General features: G+C 33.6%; 3 protein-coding genes across 4 annotated transcripts; all 3 read left to right on the top strand.

Annotated features, from left to right (window-relative positions):
• The first annotated feature begins 5,176 nt into the window (after positions 1 to 5,176).
• On the top strand, positions 5,177 to 11,141 carry LOC132269420 (abscisic acid 8'-hydroxylase 2). Its single transcript, XM_059770605.1, has 8 exons — positions 5,177 to 5,550; positions 5,681 to 5,999; positions 6,115 to 6,264; positions 6,357 to 6,608; positions 6,719 to 6,808; positions 7,135 to 7,320; positions 7,616 to 7,734; positions 10,694 to 11,141. The coding sequence occupies exons 1-8, from the start codon at positions 5,345 to 5,347 to the stop codon at positions 10,791 to 10,793; spliced, it is 1,422 nt and encodes a 473-aa protein (XP_059626588.1). The 5' UTR covers positions 5,177 to 5,344; the 3' UTR covers positions 10,794 to 11,141.
• Positions 11,142 to 18,095: 6,954 nt separating this feature from the next.
• LOC132269421 (scarecrow-like protein 14) lies at positions 18,096 to 21,088 on the top strand. The gene has a single exon (XM_059770606.1). The coding sequence runs from the start codon at positions 18,651 to 18,653 to the stop codon at positions 20,688 to 20,690; it is 2,040 nt and encodes a 679-aa protein (XP_059626589.1). The 5' UTR covers positions 18,096 to 18,650; the 3' UTR covers positions 20,691 to 21,088.
• A 1,763-nt stretch (positions 21,089 to 22,851) lies between these two features.
• On the top strand, positions 22,852 to 25,423 carry LOC132269422 (uncharacterized). 2 transcript variants are annotated; one of them, XM_059770607.1, is made up of 9 exons: positions 22,852 to 22,990; positions 23,569 to 23,627; positions 23,735 to 23,800; positions 23,903 to 24,000; positions 24,089 to 24,126; positions 24,215 to 24,302; positions 24,534 to 24,836; positions 24,937 to 25,002; positions 25,139 to 25,423. In XM_059770607.1, exons 2-9 carry the CDS (start codon positions 23,579 to 23,581, stop codon positions 25,289 to 25,291), a joined length of 861 nt encoding a protein of 286 aa, XP_059626590.1. In that variant the 5' UTR covers positions 22,852 to 22,990; positions 23,569 to 23,578; the 3' UTR covers positions 25,292 to 25,423. The 2 variants fall into 2 exon arrangements, with proteins under 2 accessions (XP_059626590.1, XP_059626591.1); XM_059770608.1 differs by having other exon boundaries at positions 22,854 to 22,986.
• The last annotated feature ends 1,662 nt before the right edge of the window (positions 25,424 to 27,085 follow it).

Below are 27,085 nucleotides of genomic sequence, written 5' to 3' on the forward strand. Positions count from 1 at the left end.
TTCTAAAAATTGAACTTTAATTTGATTGCAGGGAGAATGCACCTAATTCAAGTCAAGTGGTGAATTACATTTTCATCCATAATCAATGTGCCAATTGTCATGGAGTAAAAAGAAGAGCGGAATAATAAATTAACTACAGAAACAATTGTAAAAAACAGGGGTAATAGTTGTTGAATCAAAAACTATCATTCAAATAATCATTAGCATTGATATTCTTTTTTTTATAATGAATATAATTTGTATTAAATCCGACATTGCTGCAACATGAAATATACAATTCAAAGAAGAAGCAACTAGAAGTTAGAAGCAAGGAAAACAAAGAAAAGAAAAGACTTAGCAATGATCAAAGTAAAGCAACAGACATCAGAGGAAGGGAAAATAAAACAGAACAGTTAAAAACAATGTAATAAAACATCGCAAACCAGCAGCAGTACCACATCAACAAACAATGGCAAAAACACTTAACAAACAGGGAGACCTCATTAACAAATCTAGCAACAAAAGTCATGTGTAATTCAACTATCAAAGCTATACTATATTAACCCTACAAAAAGAATTCTACGGTGCATGTGCAATCTGTGGGCAACAATCATATTACAAAAGCATCAATTGTATCATATGTGCAGCAGAGGAACACCGCATTATATGCACTCCATGTGCCGTATATAAGTAGGAAACAACCCATTACATCAGACCACTATGAGACATCAACTATATATGTCTTCTCTGTGTAGATTACATAATAAAAATAAAAATAAAAATAAAAATAAATCTAAAAATAGCTGAAGTGGAGTCATTCTGCAGATAGGAAGCAAAGATACGTGAAGACAGACATCACACCCAATAAGGAAATCTAGAGCCCTGAAAACAGAGTAGAGGCATTCTTTGAACACAAAAAAATTATAATTTTTATTTTTATTTACCATACCTTCCCTCTAAAGAATGAAAGTATAACCACACTACGTGATAATTTATTTTTTACACAGTTAGCTAACCAGTATACTTAAATTAGTTATATAATTGTTTGTTTTCTTACTGTGTTTAGTAGTGTAAAGAATTTCATTACCCTTACTTATAGCCATATGTAAAAAAGAAAAAGAAAAATTACACCCTAATCCTACTTTTCAATCCTAAAGACAAATAAATCCTAAAAAAAAGTTTATAGAACAAAAAAATCTTACTGTACATAAATATTTCCAATCAAGTCTTAAACTAAGTAAAATCCCTAATTTTTCCTTTCCATATTACCCCTCACTCTCAACCCCTTTTCTCCCTTAAGCAAATCCTAGTCAAATGAAAAAAAAGACGAACAAGAAGCAACCAAATCACCGGCTGCCATAACTTCGCTGCCACAAATCCCCGCCACCACGGCAAACCGTTCCCGCTGCTGCGGATCGATTCACCGGTGAGGACATTATGCAAATCGCTGCCGGAATCCATGGAGCCTATAGTTGCCGATGAGGTGAGTCTTTCCTCTCTCCGTTCTCTGTTCTCATCTTGCCGCCCCAACACACACACACACACATATATATATCCTGATCTCATCGCGAAAATCGTTACAGAGGGGGCAACCACACGACCTCGCTCGAAAAAAGCTTCGATCAAGTAAGAAGCAAGGCTGGAGGGGGTTTTGGCTTTGGATGATGTCGAGGACTCAGCCGCGATGGAGGGCTCGGCCGTGATGGTTTGATCGGTGATGGAAGAAGAAGCTCAGCTGTAAGCTTGCGGCGCGGCTTGGCGGATGGAACAGTAGCCGAGAACAGCGGCTGTGATGGATCCGGCAGGGACGGGCTGGCGGTGAGTTCGGCGAGGATGAACTCAGCCGGTGGAGACGGACGGCGGCTAGAATTAACTGGTTGACTCGGAGCGGAGGACTCAGCTGTGTTGGTGAACTCGCACAATTTGGAGGTCGCAACGAGCTCTGTTTTGGTAAAAAGACCGACCAGATAAATCAGAGGAAAGAGATTTTAAGGAGAAATGTGTGGTCTCATCATCGCTGCTAAACCACCCAACTGAGCTCTGTCAAACCTTTGGTTCCTCAAATGGATTCCCGGATTGGTTAAGGGAGAAAGGGGGTTGAGAGTGAGGGGAATATGGAAAGGGTAAAATAGGGATTCTATTTAGTTTAGGACTTGATTGGAAATATTTATGTAAAGTAAGGCTTCTTTGTCCAATAATTTTTTTTTAGGACTTATTTGTGTTTGAGGTTAAAAAGTAGGATTAAGATGGAATTTCCTCAAAAAAATATTAGAACAATATTTCATAGAACTTGAAATTTTCTAGAATAATATTTCAAAGAATTTTTAAATTTTTTATTGAAAAGTGATCCACAACTACGTGACACGTGAAAAATGCATGTTACACATTCATAATTTGTTAGATAATTCGGACCATGGGGTTCCAAACAATTAAAAAATGTCTTCACAATCAAATCTGTCACATTTATACAACTTAAAAATTGACATTTTTAATTAATATATTGCGATTACAAGGTCTTGAACTATCTAATAAATTATCACTTTCTTTGTGACACATAAAAGAACATGTTTTGGAACAACTCTAATATTATGAATATTGAATAATAGGAACATGAGTGCTTTGTGAGGCAGATGTGCATTGGGAAAGAGAATGTTTTAGGTAACATGTCAAAGGAACTAAACACTTACACCTAAATTTTTTAGGCTTTGCTTGTCAATTTCTTTGTTGGGAGTAATCAATGATTACAATAAAATAAAATAAAAACAATGCATGGGCGTACCATTCTACCCTTCATAGAATAATATGAAATTATGATAAATTACATTGATCTCTTTTTAAAGTATGGACAAATTACACATGGCACATCATTCAACATTTATTGTTTTGACCTTTTCAGCGTTCAACGACTTTCTTATCAATTTTTTTTTACGCAAACCAATTGACCGAATTTTATAAAATAATAATTTTGCTCTTCCCTTGTATTAAAGAATAATAGAGTAAATAATACTTACTTTCCTTGAAGTTTGGACAAATTATACACTACATGTAGATTTTCACATTAACAAATATATTTGTAATATGATATATTAAGGGCATTACCGAATAGGTTTAGAAAAATTGCATTTTGTACATTGAAAAATTATTAGATTGTCCGAAACCAAGCATGTGATCCTGACCAATCAAAAAATACCATGCAACTAAATGTGTCAAGCTCATTTTAGTTTTATGATTTTATGACATTTTAACATCCAATTAGATGTATATATAATACCAAGTCTGTGAACATGAGTGATGTATAATATGACTGAAGTATGTGTGGGCATTTATAGGAGCATTTGGAATCTTAAGCTAATGAGAGCAGCCCTTTGGTTAAGAAAATAAAGTACACATTAAACATCTACTTGGTTCATCTAAAAATATTTTGTGTTTAGTTGATTAATCTAAAAATAGTTTAGGATTACTAAGCATCAACTGTTTTGTGTGTTCAAATGAGTTTGTAAGTGTGAAACACAACGTGCACTACATGTGCAATCTGTAAGTATTAAACAATATGTTACATCATATCCCATATGACAGCGGCATTTTACCTCAAAATAGCTAAAAAGAAGTTAAAGAAAGAAGTGAAGACAAAGAATGAAAACGAAATAGGCTCATTATCTCACACACAAAATAAAATATCTACTAATCACTTATTTATGTAAAAATATTTTTCGTTTTGTGTGTGCAGGGGAGTTAAGGAAAATAGAGCCAGTTACATTCTTTCAACTAAAAAGAAAATATCTGCAAATCACTTTATAAAAATATAGTTGTTAAATATCAAAGTTCTTCTTGATTCACCATTTTGTGGGTGGGAAACACTGTGTGCACTCTATGGGCTGTAGGTATAAAACAATATATTACATCACACTCAAGAGATATTTTATTTCAAAATAGCTAAAGAGAAGACAGAGCTACCATCTTCTAGATTCATAATATTTGTATTAAAAGTTTATTAATCTAAAAATAGATTAGGAGAGTTTAGGATTAGAAAACATCAACCGTTTTGTGTGTGTATGTATGTAAAAGTTAATGAAAACATGCATTCTCCCAAATATATATATATATATATATGACAATCACTTTATGAAAATTTCATAATCCTTCTTGATTCATCTAAAAATATTTGTATTAAGTTGAATAATCTAAAAATAGCTTTAAGAGAGCTTAGGATTACAAAGTACAAATCGTTTCGCGTGTGCATAGGAAGAATTTGTAAGCGGGAAACTCCGTGCAATCCATGTGCAGTCTGTAGATAGGAAATAACATAGTAAGAAGAAAAGGTACAAAAAAAAAAAAAAAAAACAGAGCAGTCGCATTTTACTCGGCACAATTAGTTAACATGTATAATTATTAATTAAATTAGGTAATCAAATGATTGTTTTAAACTATTTTCACTCAAAATTTTATTACTTTTACTTGCAGGCATTATGGAATCAAACAACATTTAAGAAGATAGAATAAATTCAAAGAATAAATACATATAATTTTAGAACAATATTATATATATATAACTTTTAAAAAATAAAAAAAAAAATTCTAGAACAAAATTTCAAATAACTTTTAAATTTTTTTATTTATTGAAAGTGATTAATAATTGTGCAATTCATAAAAAATGCATTTTGTACAAGGAGAAATTATTAGGTGGTTTTTTTAAAAAAAAATTATTAAAAAGTTATTCATAATTTATTGGATAGGGTGGGATTACGAGCACTTTATACATAGCACTTTTTCAATAACAAATTACTTTTTGAAAAAAAAATATAATTAGTTAATGACACAAATGACAACTATTAAAAGTGCAAACCTGTCTTTCTCCATTTGGAGGGATACTAAGGGATAGTACCCAATAACTTCTCGTAATATCAGTAATATCTATATCCGGTACCCAATACTTTCTCATAATCTCGATATCTACTACCCAATACTCTCTCATAATTAGGTTCTGTATTTTTATGGAAGCTTTAACAATTTGTGGCATTTGCAAATCTTGTTCAATTCTAAAAACATGAAAATTACGTACTTTTTTTTTCATATTTTATTACTTTGGCTGTGGCTTGGTTTGACGAATTATATCAAGATTTCAAGGGATGATGGGTTAGATGAAATTACTCAAATATTATAATAATAAAAAATCTCCTTCTGTATGACGTTTAAAATGTCAGATTGACCTCAGACTCAAATGTATATTTGCCTCTGCCTCTTCTATATAAACACCCCATCGCTCAACCTTACCCTTCACCGTCCACAACTAGCTGTTCATCTTAGCATCTGCCACCTCTCTTAATCTCTGGTCAATACATACATCGCTAAGCTACCCATCACCACCATGCAATCTTTCATGTCCACACCTTATCTTCTTCTAATACCTGTTTTATCCTTTTGTTTGTTGCTACTTCTCTTCATTCAATGGAGGAATACTCACCCCAACCGTAGTCGTCTTCCACCTGGTTCCATGGGTTGGCCTTATGTTGGAGAGACTCTCAAGCTCTATACTGAAAGCCCAATTTCTTTCTTTTCCAATAGGCAAAGACGGTACACAAAACACACACACACACATATATATATATATATGTACATACATATATGCCAAAAAATGAAAAAGGAATTATATAACTAGCTCTGTTTTAGTATGTATTGAAATTGAAAGTTTATTATACTGTAGGTATGGAGATATATTTAAGACACACATACTGGGATGTCCTTGTGTGATGATTTCAAGTCCAGAAGTAGCAAGGAGTGTACTAGTGAGTGAAGCTCATCTGTTTAAGCCAACATATCCTCCGAGCAAAGAGAAGATGATTGGACCAGAGGCTCTGTTCTTTCATCAAGGGGACTATCATTCAAGGCTCAAGAAGTTAGTTCAAGCCTCCTTTCTACCTTCTGCAATTCGCTCCTCGGTGTCACGCATTGAGACTATTGTTCTCAAGTTTCTTTCTACATGGCAGACTCGCACTATTAACACTTTAAATGAAATGAAGATGGTATATATTAATTATTTTGTGTTAGATTCATGATTTTCATCCAATTTAATTTCCATATATATATATATATATACACACTAAAATTTTCATGGTTGGTTTGTATTTTGTTTGTCAGTATGCTTTTGATGTGGCCATAAATTCGGCCTTTGGTGATAAAAGGGACATGGATGTGGAAGGTATTAAACATCTGTATCAACGTTTAGAGAAGGGATATAACTCCATGCCTTTAAATCTCCCAGGAACTCCCTTTAACAAATCGATGAAGGTAAAATTAAGGACTATTTTCTAGGATTATGAAATCATGAATGTTAATTCTATATATATATTATGACAAGTTTATTTTGTTGATGTACACAGGCAAGGAGGATTCTGAATGAGAAGTTGAGGAAACTAATAGAGAAGAGAAGAAGGGAAGGTGGAGAAGAAAGTGGAGGCTTGTTGGGAGTGTTAATGGGAAATAAAGATGGAAAGCTTAATAATCTAAGTGATGCCCAAATTGGTGATAATATAATTGGGGTGATTTTTGCTGCTCATGACACAACTGCAAGTGTTCTCACATGGGCGCTTAAATACTTGCACGATAATCAATGTCTTTTAGAAGCTGTTACGGTAAATCCCAATTTAATTCCTTTTTTATTCCATGAAATAAATTGAATCCCAATTTAATTCCTTATTGGTGGCATATATATATATATATATTGTCGATCAAACTGTTGCAGCGTGAACAAGAAGGAATTCGCCACAATATCGTTGAAGAAAATCGTGGGCTCACGTGGGATGATACTCGACACATGCCATTGACTAGCCGGGTTCGTTATCATTTAACTTTTATATAAATAATTGAAGAAGCAACCTTCTATTTATAATTGATGTGTCATCATATTAAATGAACGACACGTATAGTTTATATCATTAAAAAATAAATAAATGGGAAAAATATCTCAAAACAGCCCCTTTTTTTTTATTTGGATTAAATTGCTTAATATATTGTAACCTACTCCAATAATATCATGACCTAAAGGAAAACATTAGTATTGTTCTATATTTTCCATTTTTTATTTATTTATTTTATCACTATATTATTCCATTTATAAGTTCAAATTATTCATATATTTTTATTAATTATATAAATCAGGTAATTCAAGAGACACTAAGGGAAGCAAGTGTTGTATCATTCACATTCAGGGAAGCAGTCCAAGACGTAGAATTTGAAGGCTACTTCATCCCTAAAGGTTGGAAAGTTCTTCCTCTCTTCCGAACCATTCATCACTCTGAAGATTTCTTCCCCCAACCACAAAAGTTCGACCCTTCACGATTTGAGGTTAGCCTTATAAGACCAAACCTGTAATATTGGCAGAGAAATATAAGGTTATCATTGGATGAATTATCTATCTTCGTACGGTCTTTTTCAGTTTTGTGTCTGAATCTTCCTCTCTATAGATTCTAGCATCAGATCACGTGAGTTGGTTTTGTAGAGTAGTAACAGTGCAGTGAGTTTAGCATGTTTGGAATTATCTAAATATATATTATATGTAATGTGTGTACGTGTACATCTCTGCTGATAATTTATAACGAAGCGGTGTTAATGTATTATTATGGTATGTGTGATGGTGCAGGTGCCACCCAAGCCTAACACGTACATGCCATTTGGAAACGGAGTGCACTCTTGTCCAGGCACTGAGCTTGCTAAGCTTGAGATCCTCATCCTCCTCCACCACCTCACCACTACTTACAGGTGTGTGTTTCTCTCCCTTGTTTGTGGATCTATATATATGTGTGTGTGTGTGTGTGTGTGTATCAAGTATGTATTGAGTACCGTTTGGTCTAAGTATTGAAAGTGGTCCTTAAAGTGGTAGTATAAGGTATCTTTGTTAACTCGCAAGGGAAAGTGAGTAGTCATACAAATATAGCAAGGCACAAGATGTATTCAAAGATATACCACATATGTGGTATGCATGTTACAGTCATAATCATACGTACTTGTTTGTCTATTGCATGACTTTGGAGAAATAGACAAACAATCACTCTTCGATGTTGGGGTGATTCAACTCCATCACCATTTACTATGTGTGGTGAAAAAAAAAAAAATTTACTGTGACAGATTTAAAAAAACCATGTCTAATGGCCAATTCATCCAAGTTAACAAAAATCTAATTGAGTTGTAATTCTAAAAAAATAATTTTAATACTATTTTTCTTCCATATTTTTAATTTATATTTTGTACTTGTACATGTTTAACCAAACGTACAATGTAAATATTTTTATTAATATACAATTTTTTTTGAATTTTCAAAATATATATATATATATATATATATATATTTATTTATTTATTTATTTCATTATTTTGGACTTCATTGTGTCTATGAATGGTCTGCTCTGGTATACAATTTTTATTTTTATTTTTATTTTCTACTTTAATTTGAGTATAACTAGGTATAACTAGGAAGATATTTTGGTGACACATTTGTTATTAATTTCTATAATATTGCCTAAGTGGCACATTAGGAGACGATTTGACAGGCGAGTCTCTCATCCCTATCACACATTTAGATTTCTACATTGAAAAGACAGAAAAACTTCCTATTATTAGTTTATTACAGAGAGTTGACACCACAACTTCTCTCAAACTTCAAGTAAATGCACTATCTCATAACATTGTTTTCACAAAGTTCCATCATCTGTTGAGGAGACATCATTCCATCAAGAACAATGGCACAAGGGAAAACCCCTCTACCGCCATATCAGGATAATTTAAAAAATGAGAAAAAAAAATTCGTTTTCCTTTTATCGCTGGGAGCATTTGCGTTCCAAGTAAAAAGTTTCGGAGGTTGGAATGATTACCTAGCTAGATTGGTATCTATGACACCCCTTGAGTATTTATATAGGCCACTCCCACTTTTTTAGTTTATCTGTGAATTTGTTTGGTATCTGTTTTGTTTTGTTTTAGGCCTGCTATAGCAACTCCTTTTAAGTTCAAAATATGTTTGGTTGGGCTTATTGTGTTTTAAATAGTTGCAAAACAATTTCAAAAATAGGCCCAAAATATGAAACACCATTTTGGTGTTTTTTCATGTTTCGGTACTGTTTGGGCTACAAATTACTGTAGTGGAAAAAGCAATTCTCTCATTAAACTGTAGCAAGTATAACACGTATAAAAGGCAAAATGTCATTTTCTAGGATTTTTTTTGGCTCAGCTTCTTTTGACGATTTTGGGCAACTCACAAATCATTTCCAATCACCTCTATCTCTATTCTCATTCTCTACTCTGAACTTACCCTTTGTCTCTGTAACTGCAAACTACAAAATCTACAAGAATCAGAAGTTCAAAACCCATTTATTTCAGTTTACCTATCTGTTTGCAAGAATCAAAACCTATTATTACCTATAAATAATGCCTCCATCTCTATTCTTGTTCTCGGATCTGAACTCTCCCCCCCCCTACCCCTCTCTCTCTCTCTCTCTCTCTCTCTCTCTCTCTATATATATATATATATATATATATATGTGTGTGCGCACAATTGCAAACTACAAATCTACAAGAATCAAAAGTTCAAAACTCATATATTCCAGTTTATCTATCTGTTTGCAAGAATCAAAACCTATTACCTATATAATCAAAACCTATTACCTATATCACAACCCATATTGGCATATCATTATAGATTGTTCACAAAATCAAGACCCATATCTTTCAGTTTCCATCGCCTGCTGTTCCAATTCGGGTTCACTGTTCACAAGCTACAGCCGCTGGCCCGCTATCTCTCAACTATCAAGCTTCCCCCCCTCTGTTCTCTCTGCAACTGCTAACTTGTAAATAGTTTATTGCAAAAATTAAATATATCTATATATATATTTGTGTGACCAAACATGTTTCACATGTTTTTGTTTCCCCCATCCAATCGTGTTTTCAAATTTTTTTCAAAACACTCCTACAACAAAACATTGTTTCTATTTTAGCTAAAAACAAAACCCATGCCAAACGGATCCTAAATTTTTTTTAGGTTTCTTTAGATTAGTTTAAAGTTACAATTTATAGCATTTTCTTCTTTTTAGATATATGTACACCACTTCTTAGCATGCCATTTGTCTACACTGATTTATCTGGATCTATTGGTTTTTTTCAATGTAATCAAATCTCACACACTCTCTCTTTTTAAGGTCCATAAGTCTACCTCACATGTTACATATGTAATATGAACGTTTTTGAACACACGTGTACGCACATAGAGAGACACATTCAAAGTTTATTTCCTAATGCTTTTACATCCTCTAAAATAAGAAAATCTATGTATCTTACCATAGATTTACGTTTTTTGCATTTACATGAAAATTTGATAGAACATTTAGTAATTAAAGAGTTATTTTATTCATGAAGTACAAAAATATAATGTAATTGTAGATTAATTATAGAAAACTAAATTGTTATAGATGAGGGTGCAGACCTGTTCCCCAAGTATTCAAATATGCAGGTGCAACCATGGAGCCGATTAGGGTATGCTATTCGCTAGGTCGTGGTTGAACCCATGAAATTGAATGCACTGGGGACCATTATTATGTTGTTATCGTGATCTATGTCAAAGAATTTCGGTTTTTTGACAGACATTCACAACTTGTTTTCCTCCACAGAATAAATTGATGCTTATGTTCATTTTCAATGAAAATTTAATCAACTTTGTGATGTTTGGCTTCAGGTGGGAAGTAATTGGCAATGAGGATGGCGTACAATATATTCCTTTCCCAGTGCCCAAACGAGGTTTGCCCATCAAAGTATACCCGAAGAACAACAATTGATTACAGCAAATGCCTTAAAAAATCTCAATGACAATCCAAGATTAGCTTCTCGCGGCCAAAAACATGTTTCCGGTTGAGTTTCTCTTAGTTTTTGTTCGGCCGGTTTTCGAATTAGTACTGTGCTAGCTCCTTTTATTTCCGCAAGTTTTCATGAGGCTGTTTCATCTAGTTAATTTGCTTTGGTTTGAATAATGTGACCATGTCTATGTGCCGACAAGTGGTTTGCTCATGCTTCATGATTAATGTAAGATATATATATATATATATATGTTATGAAAGTTTTATAAAGTTTAATGAAGAAAACAGCTAGCAACATCAGCCTAGCAACAAAGATTTAGTTGAATGGATGCACTGAAATGAGGATCAAATGTGTGTGGTTGGGAAGTACATATGTGGTGCATGTGTTTGTGTCGGTTGATAAATTAAGAAAACAGAACACAAAAAAAAACAGAAATAGAAATCCAACAAAGATGTTAATTGAATGGATGCTTTTGAAAGCGGTTCGTGTACTTTGAGGATGGAATGTGTGTGGTTTGAAATGTGGAAGAGTAGCAATCTTGTTTTTAGATTTTTTTTTTTTTCTCTGTCCATTGTTTGTTCATTAGGGACAGCACTGGGAAGGGTAAGGTTTAGGCCCATTTAGTACTGATACCTTAAAAGGAATTTGGAGGATGTGCACGTGGCGTGACTCGTGAGTGAGTGGAGCATCCTAGTTGGGCTAAAGCCCAACACTATTTATTAAGAAAAATCAGTTGGTCGTGGAGGAGCCATACAGGCCCTTGGGTGTTAGCTGTTTGACAATAACAATAAGTTTCAAAATCAACCATATATCTTTTCCTTGCCAACTGGATTGGTGGGCCTACAACATGATTTCTTGAGTTTTTCACGTTCTGTTTTCCAAAGAAAGAGTAAACTGCTGCTGTCTTTTTCTTTTTTTCTTTTTTTAATGAATATTTTTTATTACACAGACTTCCATTTAAAAATAAAAAGAAAAAGAAAATTATATATCATTTTTATCATATTTGTTAATGGGACTTGTGAGAAAATATTTAATGGGAAGAGAACTTCTATTGAACTAGGAAGCAGGCAACACATGAGTGTTTAGGAGGATTTTGCATGGTGTGTGTATGGTATGGGTAGAAAATATTGTTATGTAATCTTTCAGTATTAAATAGAAAATTGTAGAGTATTAAAAGATTCTAAAATGTTAGAATAATGTGTAAAATTGGAGAAGTAGAAAATAACATAGATTGTACTTATATAAAATATGTACATAAATTATGTAAATGTGTTAAAAAGGTAGATATGATGTTTATAAATAGAATAAGTGTCTCATTTGTAAACAACAAGTGAAGAGAAGGTCTTGCCAGCGTAGATAAGTTTTCGTACACGTGTTGCACATATCTGGATAGAGATTTTAAATTCGTGACACGTGGCGGTGTGGTGTTTATGTTAAAAAAAATTATAAAGATTATGTATCATGTGATGCACCTGATTGGATGTGTCTGTAATAGTCCATCATATATACGATACAAAATAACGAGTAAAGTGTAATATAGCAGTGGGTGACAATATTGATTCGAAAGTATTTGTAATGACTCAAAACTAATATTTTTTAAACAAAAAAAATTTGAAATGATCTCCTCTAAAAATAGATCTATCACAACTTGTTTAATTGCATTTTTAACCTGTCATGGCTTAAATTCTGAATTCACGGCAACAAAAGATAATGATACAACCAACTAATCTAGACAATGCTTCAAATTAGGATTATCCATCCATTCATCAACAAGTTGCATACTATCAAATCCCCATTCAAAACATCATCAATAATTATACATCTTTGCACTTCTAGTGTTTTACAAAATAATAGAGAATATACAAAGATACAAAAGTGGACTTTTAACGCCGTTCAAGCTTGAGGTGGGTTGTCATCCATCAGTTTCTTTCCAAGACCTGAAAAAATATATATATAGATATAGGGGTGAGCATATAGCTCAGCAGGTGACACTTAAGACACAATTCTTGTGTCCTAGTGAATCCAAATAAAGTATAGGCCAATGGGAGATTGGGGATATGCATTGAAGGGGAAAAACAATTACAAGTACAAGTCAAATTCAATCACACACAAATGCAAATGGAGTGAGATGCAATGCATGCTAAAGTCACTCCCCGTTTTCATTCTCAAAATCATCTCGTTCAAAGTTAATGTAACCCCCTTTGGTAACCCCGCCGCGACGAGAGGAGGATTGGCTACCGTCCCTAGGCCCTTGGTGACCCCGTGGCGCCGTCGAGGGGCCCGAATAGCTCAACCACGCTAGGGTACTCTCCCTAGTCCTCCCTAGGCTACATTAACCTCCGGCCCGTTGTTAACCCCGAAGCGACCGGGTTTGTCAAAACTAATTTTTTTCCAAAACATTCATTCCCAAATCCCTATTTTCATTTCAAGACAACCAATTCCCTTTTTCATGCAACCCAATGAGATGTAGGCTCATGTCATGATCTCAATATAATGACAAATGGGAACTTAGCACAATAATAAATAAGTATGTTCTCATGGCATCATTATAACATGTTAGTAACCTCAAAAAAAAAATGTAAACAACCATCACATAGACATACTTTTCATTCAACCATGTTATACACATTTACATAACTAGCATGTTGTCAATTAAATCATTTTAATCAAAATCAACAACAATTTAACATGCTATAACACACATAGAGGAGCATGATTCATTATAGAGCAAGATTCCATGACTTAAGATGTCCCTACCTCACAATCCAAGCCGAAATTTCTAGAATAGGTCTCCAAATTCGAGCTCCAAGGAAGACTCAAATCTGGAAATTGATAGTATGGATGCGTAGAGCTCGCTACAAGCTTCGTTTCGCCTCAAACGGCACCTCAATCCGACAAAAGATGAAGGAGCAATCAACAATAGAAGTTGAAGTGAAAAGAAAAGAAAAAAGAAAAAAGGAGAAGCCGAGAGCAGTCGGAAGAGAGAGAGAAAAAGCAGCAGAGACCAATTTTGGTATCACAAATCACTTAAAAAGTGATGTGGGTCTCACTTTATTTTATATTTCTTTTCTCTTTTTCTTTTTCATTTAAATCACACACCACACACACACAATTATGTACACAGACTTCAAAGTATTAATCATAAATTTTGTGGTCGGTTCACAATTATTTAAATTACATAGCATTTTGCCCCTTTTTTTTCATGTAATATCCTGTCTTATGAAAAAAATCTCTTCTAAATTACGGTCATTATCAAAATTTAGAATGGTATTGTCAACATTTTTAATCTTTTGATTTTTCTGTCATATTTGATTGGTGCAAGCGCTGATTCTATAGTTGGGTTTGTTACCTCTTAGAACTCCATGCAGGAGGACCACCAAACTAGCAAATATATATATATATATATATATATAATGCAGATAAGGATAGTATGCGTTTGCTAGCAGTTTCATGAATTAATGAACAAGATATTGAATAGAGGAAGAAGAGGACTTAATTCTTCCTTGATTCTCCAATTTGATGTAGCACTGCTATTGGTCTGCAACACTTTGTAGCAAAATTTACACAGATAATAACATTTTACCATAATTATTATTTTTTTTTCAGTTAACTAGAATGTTAGGAATTAGAAGTTAGAGGGGAAGAAAAATGTTTAATACTCGAATACGAATTTTAGACACGGAGCAATCGAACCACTCCGGATGCAAAGCCATTTTAGGCTGAACAATTTTTTTATATTTGTTCAGTCATCAACAAATTATCCACTCTACATAGGGTTCGGTTTGCATTCTGGTTTGATCTTGTACTTCTTCTTGCGGGCCTGGGCCCAGTTTGTTGTTGTGTCTTGCACCAGTGGGCTTGCCTCCTTAGGCTTCCCTGGCTTGTTTGGGATTGGTCCCTCCTCTGCTGCTTTTTTTTTTTTTTTTTTTTTTTGCCTTCTACGTAAATAAATTTCAATTATCAAAATAATAATAATAATAATCAATTGTCAAAGCTAAATCATATTTTAACTACTAGTAGTTCAAGTATTCTCTTCTCCAACATGTAACACCCATTTTATTCAGCACCTTGAAATGGATCAATACAGATTTTATGTCTATCGTTGTAAAAAATTGTAAAAGTCATCGTGTTACGGTTCATAATTCATAAATAAAGGTTGTATAATTGTACACGCAATTACATATTTAATAATTTAATTTCTTTTTCTATTTAGGTTCACCAAAGACTTGTCCAAATCTTTGACTTCACCAATTAAATATTATTTTCTCCTTTTCTATAAATTGACCAAATCAAAATGAAATTCCGCACCTAATATACTTTTCTATTGTATTTTCAAACTTTCAATTCAAAAATTCTATTGAAAATTGCTTGAAGGAAAATACTTTCTTCATAAAAATTGTTTATTTGACCTTTTCAAGTTTTAGGTGACTTTTCTTTCCTTGATGAAAGAAGTGTTTCCACCTTTTTCATAAAACTAACACTCGTCTGTACCACAATAAGCGTCATGCTTTTATTTTTTATCTGTACCAAAATATTAGTTCATTTTTTTTTAAAAAAAACAATACAGTTTACATTTTTCCATATATGTAATTTGAGTTTAAAATTTCAAACTTGAATATTAAAAACTTAAAAGGGCAAATTAGAAATTTTTCAGAGAGCCAACATATCCTACTTGTCCTCTTAAAAATTACTACTTCCCATAAGCAATACTTAAAATTAGGACGAAAGAAGTAATAGTACCATTTGGCATGTCTAAAGAGTCACCACTTATTATTTTTAATCCCTTAAAACTTCATGTGGTTGCCTTAAAAAACAAGTATTTATTTCCAAATTTAAGGCTTACTTGGTTCAAATTTTTTAATAATAATTTTTTATTTCTTGAGAATTAAAAATTAAAAATTTGTACAAAAACTATTCTTAATACTCTTCTCTTAAAATTTAATTAAAATAATATTATTTAAATAAATATCTATAAAAAAATATATATATACATATTTTCTATTTACGAACAGTAAATTTTCAGATGACAAACCAATAAGTCTCTCCAATGTTTGATGCAAGTCTAATTTTATTACTACTGGATAAAACTATTGTTGAAGTATGTAGCATATGTGTTTTTACTTGATTAGCAAATTGTTCAAATATCACTTACATCTTGCATTTTAAGGTACAATGATTACAGCCAAAAAAGGAAGATGATGGGTCCTCCATTCTAGTCGTTTCTAGATAGACTCTGTTCACACCACCAATAAAAATAATGATGGCGCCAAAGAAGACTGTGGTCAACGATAATAACGTTTTAATTCAACGAATGCATGGTTCGATGATGAATGCAGACAAGCGAGAACAAAAAAGAACAGATGAACGTGACATTTAATTTGACTTTAAAATTTTAATTTTTGACATGCAATTTAATAACGGTACACAGTTCAAAACTTTTATATATAAAAATAAATAAAATTTTGAAAAGAAAAAATTATCATGAACGAACATGCCTTACAACGAAAGGAAATCACAATCTTATAATTACATAAAATTTACATTATATTATCAGTAATTTTGCTTTGATTTTAAATTTAATGTGTCCATTCTAAAACACCACACTAATATTTGTTTAGTTTCCTAACTAATATCGTTTGAACTCTGTAAGATTTAGTTGTGTGATCCAACTTCAATCAACGTTGTAAATTTTATATTATATTTTAAAAAAAAAAAAAATTGCAAATAATAAAATTAAATAAAATTGTGGATTGAATCTGTGGCATTCAGGAAGAGATTCAACAGGTGGTCCAAATTTAGTTGCCTCTCGAAACATCTATCGAAGGAATAAAAAACCAAGGTTAAGGTGGGCCCAATGAAGCTTTTTGGTCAATCTGAGATCTTGTAAATCGATCCGGAAACTTAATTGGGTCGACACCGGCAGCTTCCGGTTAACGTCGAGTTTCAACTCAGCCAGAGGTTGCGCCATTGATTTTCGTTGACTGTATAACCCAATAAAATCTGTGCCATTATCCATTCCGTGTCTTGTTGCCTGTGTTGGGCTTGGGCCTAATTATTTGTGGTGCGTATGAATTTCTTATTTGGGCTGTGCTCAATTCCATTTTGCTCATCTTTTGTTCATATTAGCATTTGGACCAGTCGTTTTCGGATCTCCACACTACAATTTACATACATCAATATAAAAAAAAGGATATACTTCACAAATTTTGATACATGATTTTATCTTGAATTAGGTTGCTGCTTATTTGTCACCTTTTATGGCTGTTTTGTGTGTTTTAAATGTAATTTTTTTTAATATTGAAAAATATTTTGCTATAAGAAAAAGAGATAAATAACAAAACTTATGATTATAGAATCCAAACACTCAGTATAAATCTTCAATTCCTTTGAAAAATTATTTTGATTAAATATTAAAATAATTAAAACTATAATTTACAATTTTTTATCATGAATGAATGACTTGTTTCTAGTGTATGAGAATCCTAATTTACATAATTCTCTTATAATTATATTTTGATTTAATATTTTTATTAAAGTTAAATTTGAAAGAGATACCCAACATTAATTGAAATATACAAAGAGTGTAGAAGAGGATATATATATATAATAAAAATATATTGATAGAGAAAAACAAATTAAATCTAGTGCAATTGTTTGTTCTTTCATTTTCCTTTAATTGATAATTTGTTTAGTTTGCTAAAATAAAAAACGTAAATGCAAAAAAGAATAAAGTGTAATATGTATTAAAATATAGGATATTAATGATTTTTTTAGTTATTCCCATATCAGATTCAAGATCAAGTCTTAAATTTTAATTTGAGATGTGTAATACTGCTCATCAATATATACTTGCATAAATTTTGTTGTATATACACCTCACACTTGCTTAACTTTTCAAAAAATAATAATAATAATATTATAAATATAAAAAAGAATATGAAATAAGCTGAAAGATATAATTTACAGAATCCTAAATCATATACATAGTCAAAAGTCACCCCCTAATACAGTAGTCAATTGTATTGCATTATTGCATAAACATCACTAAACTAATAACATTTAAACACATCAATGGATCAATGGCATGTATACACGTCAATGGACCAATGACATATACACACATCAATGGACCAACAAATTTCTTCCACGGCCTCACTTACTTCTCCAATTTGCATTTACACTTATGAAGTGGACCCCACTTTTATAACAAATAGTAATAAATAAAAATTACTCACTTCTAAATTGCGGAGTTTGTTGCTTGGGGAAAACAAAAAAACAAAAATTGCGGAGTTTGTTGCTTGGGGAAAACAAAAAAACAAAAATTGCGGAGTTAGAAGATCGATCACTGGCTATAATGGCTGCAAGTGACCGGCTACTGTTGTAGGCGGTTCTAATTTTAGATGGGCATTGACCATAGGTTCATACCTATTACCGTGAAGTTTCCATATTGAATAAAGACAATAATGCCGAAGTAACTTAACTGGCTGCTGCAACGACCTTTATACGCTCTCTCAATTTCTGTATCTTTCATTCACCATAATCACAATATATCTGAAGCTACTTTGCTTTTCTTATTCTTATATTTCTCTCTCTTCTTTTCACTTCCTTTTATTCTTAATATCATTCTTTGATTCCAAAATTTTATCAATTCTTCATATCGGTCCGAGTTCTGCATTTGTTCTTTTTGTATGTTAATGTCTATATAATATTCGGTGAATTGCCCCTTTGAAGTTCAAAGTTGGGTCACTCCATTGTAAAGCTAGACAGCACATTTGAATCGTCAAAATTGTGGTGTTTGTTTATTGGAATTGAGTAACTCAAGGTCACAGTAAGCATCCATGGTCGGGAAATATTCCAGTTGGCAGCACTGTGTTGACCAAAATGGATGCAAACTCGATGGTAGCTTAACAGATCATCGGCCACTTCCACAACCGCCTGCTATATCTCCATGCTCGGTGCCGGAGGAGGAGGGGGACTTCTCCGATGCCTGTCTCAAGTACATAAGCCAGATGCTGATGGAAGAGGAGGATTTGGAGGATATCCCTCGCATGTTCCATGATGGCTTGGCTCTCAAAGCTGCCGAGAAATCATTCTATGATGTTCTTGGTGACAAGTTTTCGTCCCCCAATCCACACCCTGATCAAAATGTTGAGAACCCTAATAATAATTTGGGTAGGATTTGCAATGGTCACACCAATTTGATAGACACAAACTGTGTAAATGATCGTGGAAATTTCAAGTCTTCTCATGTTGGCTATGCCTCTGAGTACATGTTGCAATCATTAGGCTCTTCAAACAGCTGTCGTGATTCAGTTGATGATGGACCAACGGACTCTCCTTTTAATCAATTTCCGGTTTCATATTCATATAGTGAGAGCCAAATGGTGCCCCGGTTTACAAGAGAGGAATCAGAAGTTAGCCATTTCCTCCCAAACCAAACGGCAGAGAATGGGAGGAACCATTCACAGACAGTGTCAAAGGAAAAGAAAAGTCATTGTCTAGAGTATGGTGATTATGTAGAACAAAGCAGGAGTAACAAACAGTTTGCGAGTAATTATGCTGAAGAGTCCGTGCAATTAGAGATGTTTGATAATGTGTTGCTATGTCCTGGTTTGCACGATGAGTCCGCGTTGTGTCCTATTGATGAAGGCATGGCAAACAGAGCAGCCAAGAAGTTGCATCACAAGCCAAAAGTGGGAAGGCCGCGGAAGAAAATTGGCAACAACAAATTGAGCGTGGTGGTGGATTTGAGGACGCTCCTAACCCAATGTGCACAAGCTGTGGTAAGTAGTGATTTCATTTCCTCCAATGAATTACTAAAGCGGATTAGGCAACACTCTAGTCCTTATGGTGATGCTGGAGAAAGGTTGGCGTATTACATGGCAGACGCCCTTGAGGCGCGCTTGGCAGGCACTGGGCCGGCATTGTATGCAGCTTTCAACACCAGGAGGATAGCAGCAGCTAATGCCTTAAAAGCTTACCAGGTATATGTTTCAGCATGCCCTTTTTTGAAGATGTCCTACTCTTTTGCAAACCGGTCCATTGCCAAAGTAGCCAAGAACGCAACAAGGCTTCACATTATTGATTTTGGTATCTCATATGGGTTCCAATGGCCCTGCCTTATCCAACGCCTCTCAGTGAGACCTGAAGGACCTCCCACTCTGCGAATCACAGGCATAGAACTTCCACAACAGGGCTTCCGGCCAACACAGAGGGTTGAGGAAACAGGGCGTCGCCTAGCAAAATACTGCAAGAGATTTAATGTCCCATTTGAGTACAATGTCATAGCAAGGAAATGGGAAACTGTCCGGCTTGAAGATCTCAAGATTGATAGAAATGAGGTGGTTGTGGTTAATTGTATGTACCGGTTCAGGAATGTGGCTGATGAGACATTGTTGGCGAACAGTCCAAGGGACAAAGTTCTGAATTTCATTCAGAGGATTAATCCACATATATTCATCCATGGAGTCCTTAATGGAACATATAATGCCCCCTTCTTTGTGACACGATTCAAGGAGGCACTCTTCCACTTCTCGGCACTGTTTGATATGTTTGAGGCAAATGCACCACGTGATGATCCGAACCGGATGCTATTTGAGAAGGAGGTGTTTGGGAAGGATGTTATGAACCTCATTGCATGTGAGGGCACAGAAAGGATTGAGAGGCCAGAGACATACAGGCAGTGGCAAGTTAGGAATGCGAGGGCCGGATTCAAACAGCTGCCACTGAACCAGGAGATAGTGAACGACGTGAGGAATAAGGTGAATTTGGGATACCACAGGGATTTTGTTGTGGACGAAGACAGCAACTGGATGCTGCAAGGTTGGAAAGGACGAGTCATCTATGCTCTCTCCTGTTGGAAGCCTGCACGGGAATAGTAAAATGTTAACTCAAGTTGTTGCTTTGAATTGGAAAATGTTATTGCACTGCTACTGAAGAATGTGAGAGCCGGAACAGAAGTATTACTTTCTTCTTCAAATTGGACTTGTCTCGTCTTACATTTATGTGTGTGTCTGTGTGTATTGCTATAGAACAAGTTATAACCATAGATGATTTTTTGGTTCCGACTTGCCAAACATCTTTTGGTGACACCTTCACAAACATCTTTTTCAATGATTAATTCTTGTATATATATGTGCTCGTAGATAGATTCTGATTATGAAATTGGGTTGCTATGCACTCAATGTAACATCATCCTTTTCCTGTTCTCATTTCTTTCTATTATTTTGTAATCAGTGAAAAGTTGGAAATATATAAGACTTTGAGTTTAGTTGGATGGACTTGGTATAGATCAATGAGTTTTGTTAAATTTGTAACTGAAGCTAAAATTAAGGCTTTGTTAAGTTAGATTGATTTATATACAGGAAGGAGAACATTAACAATAACAAGAATGCAAGTTATGCTCAACGTGCAGAAAAGGGTTGTTGAGTAAATTAAACCATATTATTAAGAATTCCTTTAGAATCTGGTACTTTTAACTGTGTCCGACACATGTTTGCGTGTCTAACACCGCCACGGCACTCCTAAGTAAAGTAAAGTGTTCGTGCTTCCTAAGTGTTAGCCATGCTTCATCTCCTGCTAATTTTGCTGTTCAAACCTCCCACACATGGACCATTTTTTCAATATACCAGAAATCTGTATAGATTAGGCTTGAATCAGCAAAAGAATTAGTCAACATACTAATTTAAAAATAATAATAATAGGAAGAAAAAAAAAAAGGTACAAAAGGACAATATTTCAAATTTTGAACTGACAATTTCAACAAGGTTAATTTTCTTTTATTCCTTTTTTTTTTTAAAGATGGTTAATTAATTAAAAGTAATTAAATATTAACTATAAGCTCACAAGAAGAATCACAAACTATTTTAGATACAGAGCATAAGTTCATACAACTCCAAATGGAGTCACCTTATAGTGCAAACTCACTCTTTTTATTCCGGAGAGGTCTTGCACAGTCCAATCCAATTCATTATTTCGTGAAGTTTATCATTTCTCCTTTTTTAAATGTTAATAGAAAATATAAGATCATTATTTAGATTAGATTTTAAAATTATTACATCATGTCTACTTGCGAGCGCAGTCAAAACTCAAAACTGTGTGATCGAATGAAATTTCCAAGTATCCAACTGAAAAGTTTTTTTGAGGAAGAATCGAAGTTTCAAACTATAGATTAGCCTTTGGGCTTGGTTGATGTGCTAGTTTTTTTTTGGAAATTGGGCTTAGGCCGTTTGTTATTGGGGTTTGGTGTCGTTTGTGCTCAGGTACCCATTGGGCCTAATTTTGGCTAGCCCAAGTGTCGTTTCTGGTGGCTGTAATCATTGCAGCCTTTTACATGCATTTTCTCTATTTAGACCATACGCTTACTAAATATATATATATATATATATAATGATCCATTTATTATTTTAAAAAAAGACCATGAGAAAATCATTTCTCATTGTTAATGAGAAATCAATATAGTTATTATACACATTCACACCTACTTACCAAAAATAAAAATTAAAAAAAATTGAAAATTAACACAGAATTTCAGACTGTTTCATTAATTTGTGTTTTTTAAATCGAAGGTGTTAATTGAAGTGTATGGATGTGCAGCACATGCAGAGTAAAGAATTGAAGAAATATTTTGAAAATGGAATATAATAGGTATGTGTAGCACATGAAGATTAGCAATTGATTAAATAATTAAATAAGAATCCCATATATTCAAACGTGCAAATCCCATATTATTACAATTATTGGAGTGATTATAAATAAATTAAAGCCAGAAATAGTAAAAGAAGACGAGCGCATGTGGTTGGTTACTCGTTACCACATTTGTGGAGACTTGAGACGGGCGGCGATACGCGGCAACAAAAGCAAAAAAAATAAAATCAAATCAAATAAAAAAAATGAAAAAAGTCTGCTACGTGTCAACAGCTAATACGACCAGACCTAAAAAAGTCAAAATTGAAAATTTGGAGACAGTTTGTTTCTGGAGGCTGGACTTGACGCCCAATGAGAGAGACTTTCCCTTCGCTTTCCTAACCAATTGGCAACTGCTTTCTTCCTCTATTTAAACTCCCTTCGGACACCTCTCTCTCAATCCTCCTCCCTACATTTCTTTGATTTCATAAATCTCTCTCTCTCTAAAACTCTCTCTCTCTACACACTGGTCATTTCCGATCTGCTAAAGTAGGTAATTTTCTGTTCTAGTGTTTGTTTGGTGTGTTTTAGATATTAATGAGTTTTTTTTAGAAATTGCATTGTTCAGTAATGTTGGTTAAATACTGGAGTAATCTTCTTTATTGGATTTGACTTTTGATTTTGAATTGGCGTTGGATGTTTCATCTAAAGGTTGGTTTTATGTTTTCTGGTGATGGGGTTTATTAATTAGTTGCAGATTTTATATTCATAAACACCCAAATTCATGCGCTTTCTGGGTTTTAATTCCAGATCCATTGATTGATCTAGGATAAATATCTTTTATACTATTCCTAAAATATCTAGAATAGTATAAAGAATTAATTTAATATTCGTTTATGTGTTGCAGGTTTTGGCTTATATTGATTTTTTTTTTATTTGCAATTTCAGTGGTCTAAATTTCTTCGGTTATTTGGGTTGATTTTTTATGATTGAAAGATTTTTATGTATATATTCATGTTAAATGTTGGGTCAATCTCGTTTCAAGTTGTAGTGAAGGTCATTGTTCAATATTGCATTCAATCTTTTTATTTTTTATACTCAATCGTCTCTGCATTTTCTTGTATTTTGAAGGTATATCAAAATGGAATACCAGAAGGTTCTAGAGCCAGAATATGATTGCATTATCTTTGGTATAAGTTTCTAATCACATCTACTTTTACCTTATACACACACACATATATATATATTAGGACTTGATTGGAAAAGAGAGTGACAACTATTTCTATTTGGTTTCCAGATGTTGATGATACCCTTTATCCCCTAAAGTCTGGTTTATCTGAACAATGCACCAAGAACATTAAAGGTAATGCATAATTGATTGGTAATTCCTAATGTTTATGACAATTAATCAGTTTCAATTAAAAAAAAAAATCTCTGAATCTTCTATTTGATGCCATTTTTTCAGAATATATGATCCAAAAGCTTGGGATAGAGGAAAGTAAAGTCCCTGAATTGTGTCATCAACTATATGTGGATTATGGAACAACAATGGCTGGTCTCAAGGTTTTGTTTTATTTTTTCAAATTATTCTGTAATTAGCAAAACAAGATCATCCTATTACACAAATCTAATAATTAATTTTTTTTTCCAGGCCATCGGCTATAACTTTGATGATGATGACTACCATAGGTATTGATTTGCCCTATGTCATGGACATGTAGTTGTGTATGTTGTATGAATCGTTTTTTTATCATCTCGGATTTCCCTTTTTTTTCAGATTTGTTCATGGGAGATTGCCCTATGAGTTCCTAAAACCTGATCCTGTTTTAAGGAGTCTTCTACATAGCCTGCCCATCCGGAAAGTAGTAAGTTTCTTCCTTCACCAAAATATAGAGTTCGGATCCTCTGTAGTACAGCACGAGTTCCGACGGTCCACATCACTCAACGTGTGAGTGATGAGGACCGTCGGATGTTCTCTTTAAAGAGGAAGTGAGGGGGTTTGAGCCCAAGCGCACAGCAAAATTGTGTGGGTGTGTGAATGGTTAACCTGTATAAAGCTTCTTCCTTGTGTGACAATGTTTTGTTTTGTGAAACAGGTGTTTTCAAATGCAGATAAAGCCCATGTTGCTAAAGTTCTTGGGAGGCTTGGATTAGAGGACTGCTTCGAGGGGGTTATATGCTTTGAGACTCTGAATACCACCACTAACGAAATGATTACTTCTGATGATGCTGACTCAATAGGTTTGAGTTTAAGTGGCACAGAAACTTTCAAACCTATTACCAATTCTTGTGAGCCTAATGATGTTTCAGTTCTCCCCAAGTCTCCAATTATTTGCAAACCGTTTGAGGATGCCTTTGAACAGGCTTTCAAGATCGCCGAAATCAACCCTAAGAGAACTGTAAGATGATCAAACTTTTTTCTTTTTCTAGATTTATCTTTAGTTCTTTCATAATTTTATTTGAACAATGTAGCAACCTTTTTTTTTTTTGCTTTGGCAGTTGTTCTTCGATGATAGTATCCGAAATATACAGACTGGGAAATGTAAGGGGCTTCACACTGTGTGGGTAAGATAATGATATTAATCCATCCATGATCGACATGATATGAATGTGAATTTTTTTTAATTTTGATTTTTTTATATTATCTTTGCGAACTCGGTTTCATAGAATTATTCTGATGAAATTGATTGAATGTGGATAGGTGGGGTCTTCTCACCGGACAAAAGGTGTGGATTATGCATTAGAGAGCATTCACAATATGAGGGAAGCATTGCCGGAGCTCTGGGAGGCCATTAAAGAGTCAGAGGTCTGTTACTCTGAGAAAACTGCAATAGAGACACCAGTCAGAGCTTAGCTTTGTAATTTATAACGCCATTAATAATTTGTAATTTGGATTTTCACCTTCCGTATTTGTACCCTTTTTTTATTACTGGATGTAAGATTTCTTCATGTGATAGTGGTAAAAGTAATCTTCTTTCTTCCTTTACATGCATGCAACTGTCTCATTAATGCTTTTTTGTTGTGGAGTGGGTGAGGAGCCCTTGAAATGCATGAAAGATGGATTTTAATATATAAATATATATATATATAGATATAGTGTCTGTGGGAGGAGAGGGTTGTAACGTGTGATGTTCGTTACTACATTAAATGAATTAGTTAGGGAAGTATATGGGCACACTTCAATGTCTTGTGAACATTTGAGTCACAAAATTATATTTTACATAGCATATCAATATGGAAAATGACAAAAGACTTGAACATTGAGAGAGAATCTTTATTCATTATTGAATCTGTTTTATCGTTAATTAATTTGATCACCATTGATTTAAAGATCGAGAGATCAGCTTTATTCATTATTGATTAAGATTTATTGTTGGATAGTCAAGTGTAGAGCATAATCCACACCTTTAAGTGACTCTAGATTTTCCTATTAGTTCTATTTTCACTATGAAGAAAATAAACGAGGAGACTCTCACCTATCTATGAATTGTTGCATAAAAATATTAAATGGCAAGTAAGTCTGATTAATGTTTGAGGTACATGTGTGTGTGTTTTTTTTAATATTATTGGAAACTAAGGCAAGTGCAAGCAAATCTTTGCAGATTAGTAAATCCAGAATTCATGTTTGATCGTGAGAATCAATCAATATATACAGCAAGATTGGTTTAATTTAATTTCTTCTAAACCAGCTCAACCGGTTTTCATCATATTAATTTTCAAATTGGTGATTGAAGATGCTTTGAAGATCCTTGATGTGAGGGCCGAACATTAATTCAAAATATTTTGAGAGATAACTACTTTAAATAAAGAGGGGTTATCACTTAAAAATGGGCAGTAAGTGTTCCTATAAATTTGCCTGTCGGTCATTGACTATATTGGAGAGATACTACTTAAAATAAAGAGGATATTTTGGGTGTGCCTTATTGCCTATGTGGTGGGGGAGCTAAGGTTCTCGTATAGATATAGATCAGTTCGTAATCTAAGGGTCCAATACTGTTCAAAAGTTCAATACCGTTTCACATTTTAATAAACCGTCGGTTTATATCAATATTTGTCTGAATCTATTACTTAACTCAGATTATATAGATATTTGTCCGAATTCGTTACTTCACTGCGGTAGTGCGTGAATGCATACACCCATATTTCCCTTTCCCTTTCCCTCTAACATCTAACTTCAAGGATTTGTTTAGATACAAAGGAGGAAAAACAAAAAAATTGATAATATTAGTTATAAGATAAAAGAAAAAAAAGATAGTAATAATCTCTATTTATGTTTGGATAAAAAAAAATAAATAAAAAAAAATTCTTGTTTGGATATGATATAGGGGAGAAAAGAATAAAAATGATAACAATCAAATTACTATCATGTCCTTTTAAATAGATGGGATATAAGTAAATTTTCACGTTTTAATTGTTAAGGGCAGTTTCAAATTTAGATACTATCATTTCTCTCCTATCTTCTCATTTTTTAATAAGATAAGATAATTCTCTCTCCCTATCATTTCTCCTCTCTCATTTTTAACTAACCAACCAAACTCTCACTATCCTTTCTTTTATTATCCCTCCAAATCTACCCTATCCCTCCAAATCTTCATTATCCTTTCTTTTCTTATCCCTCCAAATCTACCCTATCCAAGGGTACCCTAAC

Source organism: Cornus florida, unplaced genomic scaffold (genome assembly GCF_030987335.1).
Source record: "Cornus florida cultivar Cherokee Brave unplaced genomic scaffold, ASM3098733v1 CherokeeBrave_3.0.0_Hap2_Chr08, whole genome shotgun sequence".
In the NCBI taxonomy this organism is placed as follows: domain Eukaryota; kingdom Viridiplantae; phylum Streptophyta; class Magnoliopsida; order Cornales; family Cornaceae; genus Cornus; species Cornus florida.

What these genes read in the sequence shown, in the direction of transcription:
- LOC132269420 (XM_059770605.1), top strand. Translation starts at nt 5,345, where the DNA reads ATGCAATCTTTCATGTCCACACCTTATCTTCTTCTAATACCTGTTTTA. An exon ending in TCGACCCTTCACGATTTGAG is followed by an intron (nt 7,321 to 7,615) that starts GTTAGCCTTATA and finishes GTGATGGTGCAG; the next exon opens with GTGCCACCCAAGCCTAACAC. An exon ending in CACCTCACCACTACTTACAG is followed by an intron (nt 7,735 to 10,693) that starts GTGTGTGTTTCT and finishes GTTTGGCTTCAG; the next exon opens with GTGGGAAGTAATTGGCAATG.
- LOC132269421 (XM_059770606.1), top strand. Translation starts at nt 18,651, where the DNA reads ATGGTCGGGAAATATTCCAGTTGGCAGCACTGTGTTGACCAAAATGGA.
- LOC132269422 (XM_059770607.1), top strand. Translation starts at nt 23,579, where the DNA reads ATGGAATACCAGAAGGTTCTAGAGCCAGAATATGATTGCATTATCTTT. An exon ending in ATGCACCAAGAACATTAAAG is followed by an intron (nt 23,801 to 23,902) that starts GTAATGCATAAT and finishes CCATTTTTTCAG; the next exon opens with AATATATGATCCAAAAGCTT. An exon ending in CAACAATGGCTGGTCTCAAG is followed by an intron (nt 24,001 to 24,088) that starts GTTTTGTTTTAT and finishes TTTTTTTTCCAG; the next exon opens with GCCATCGGCTATAACTTTGA.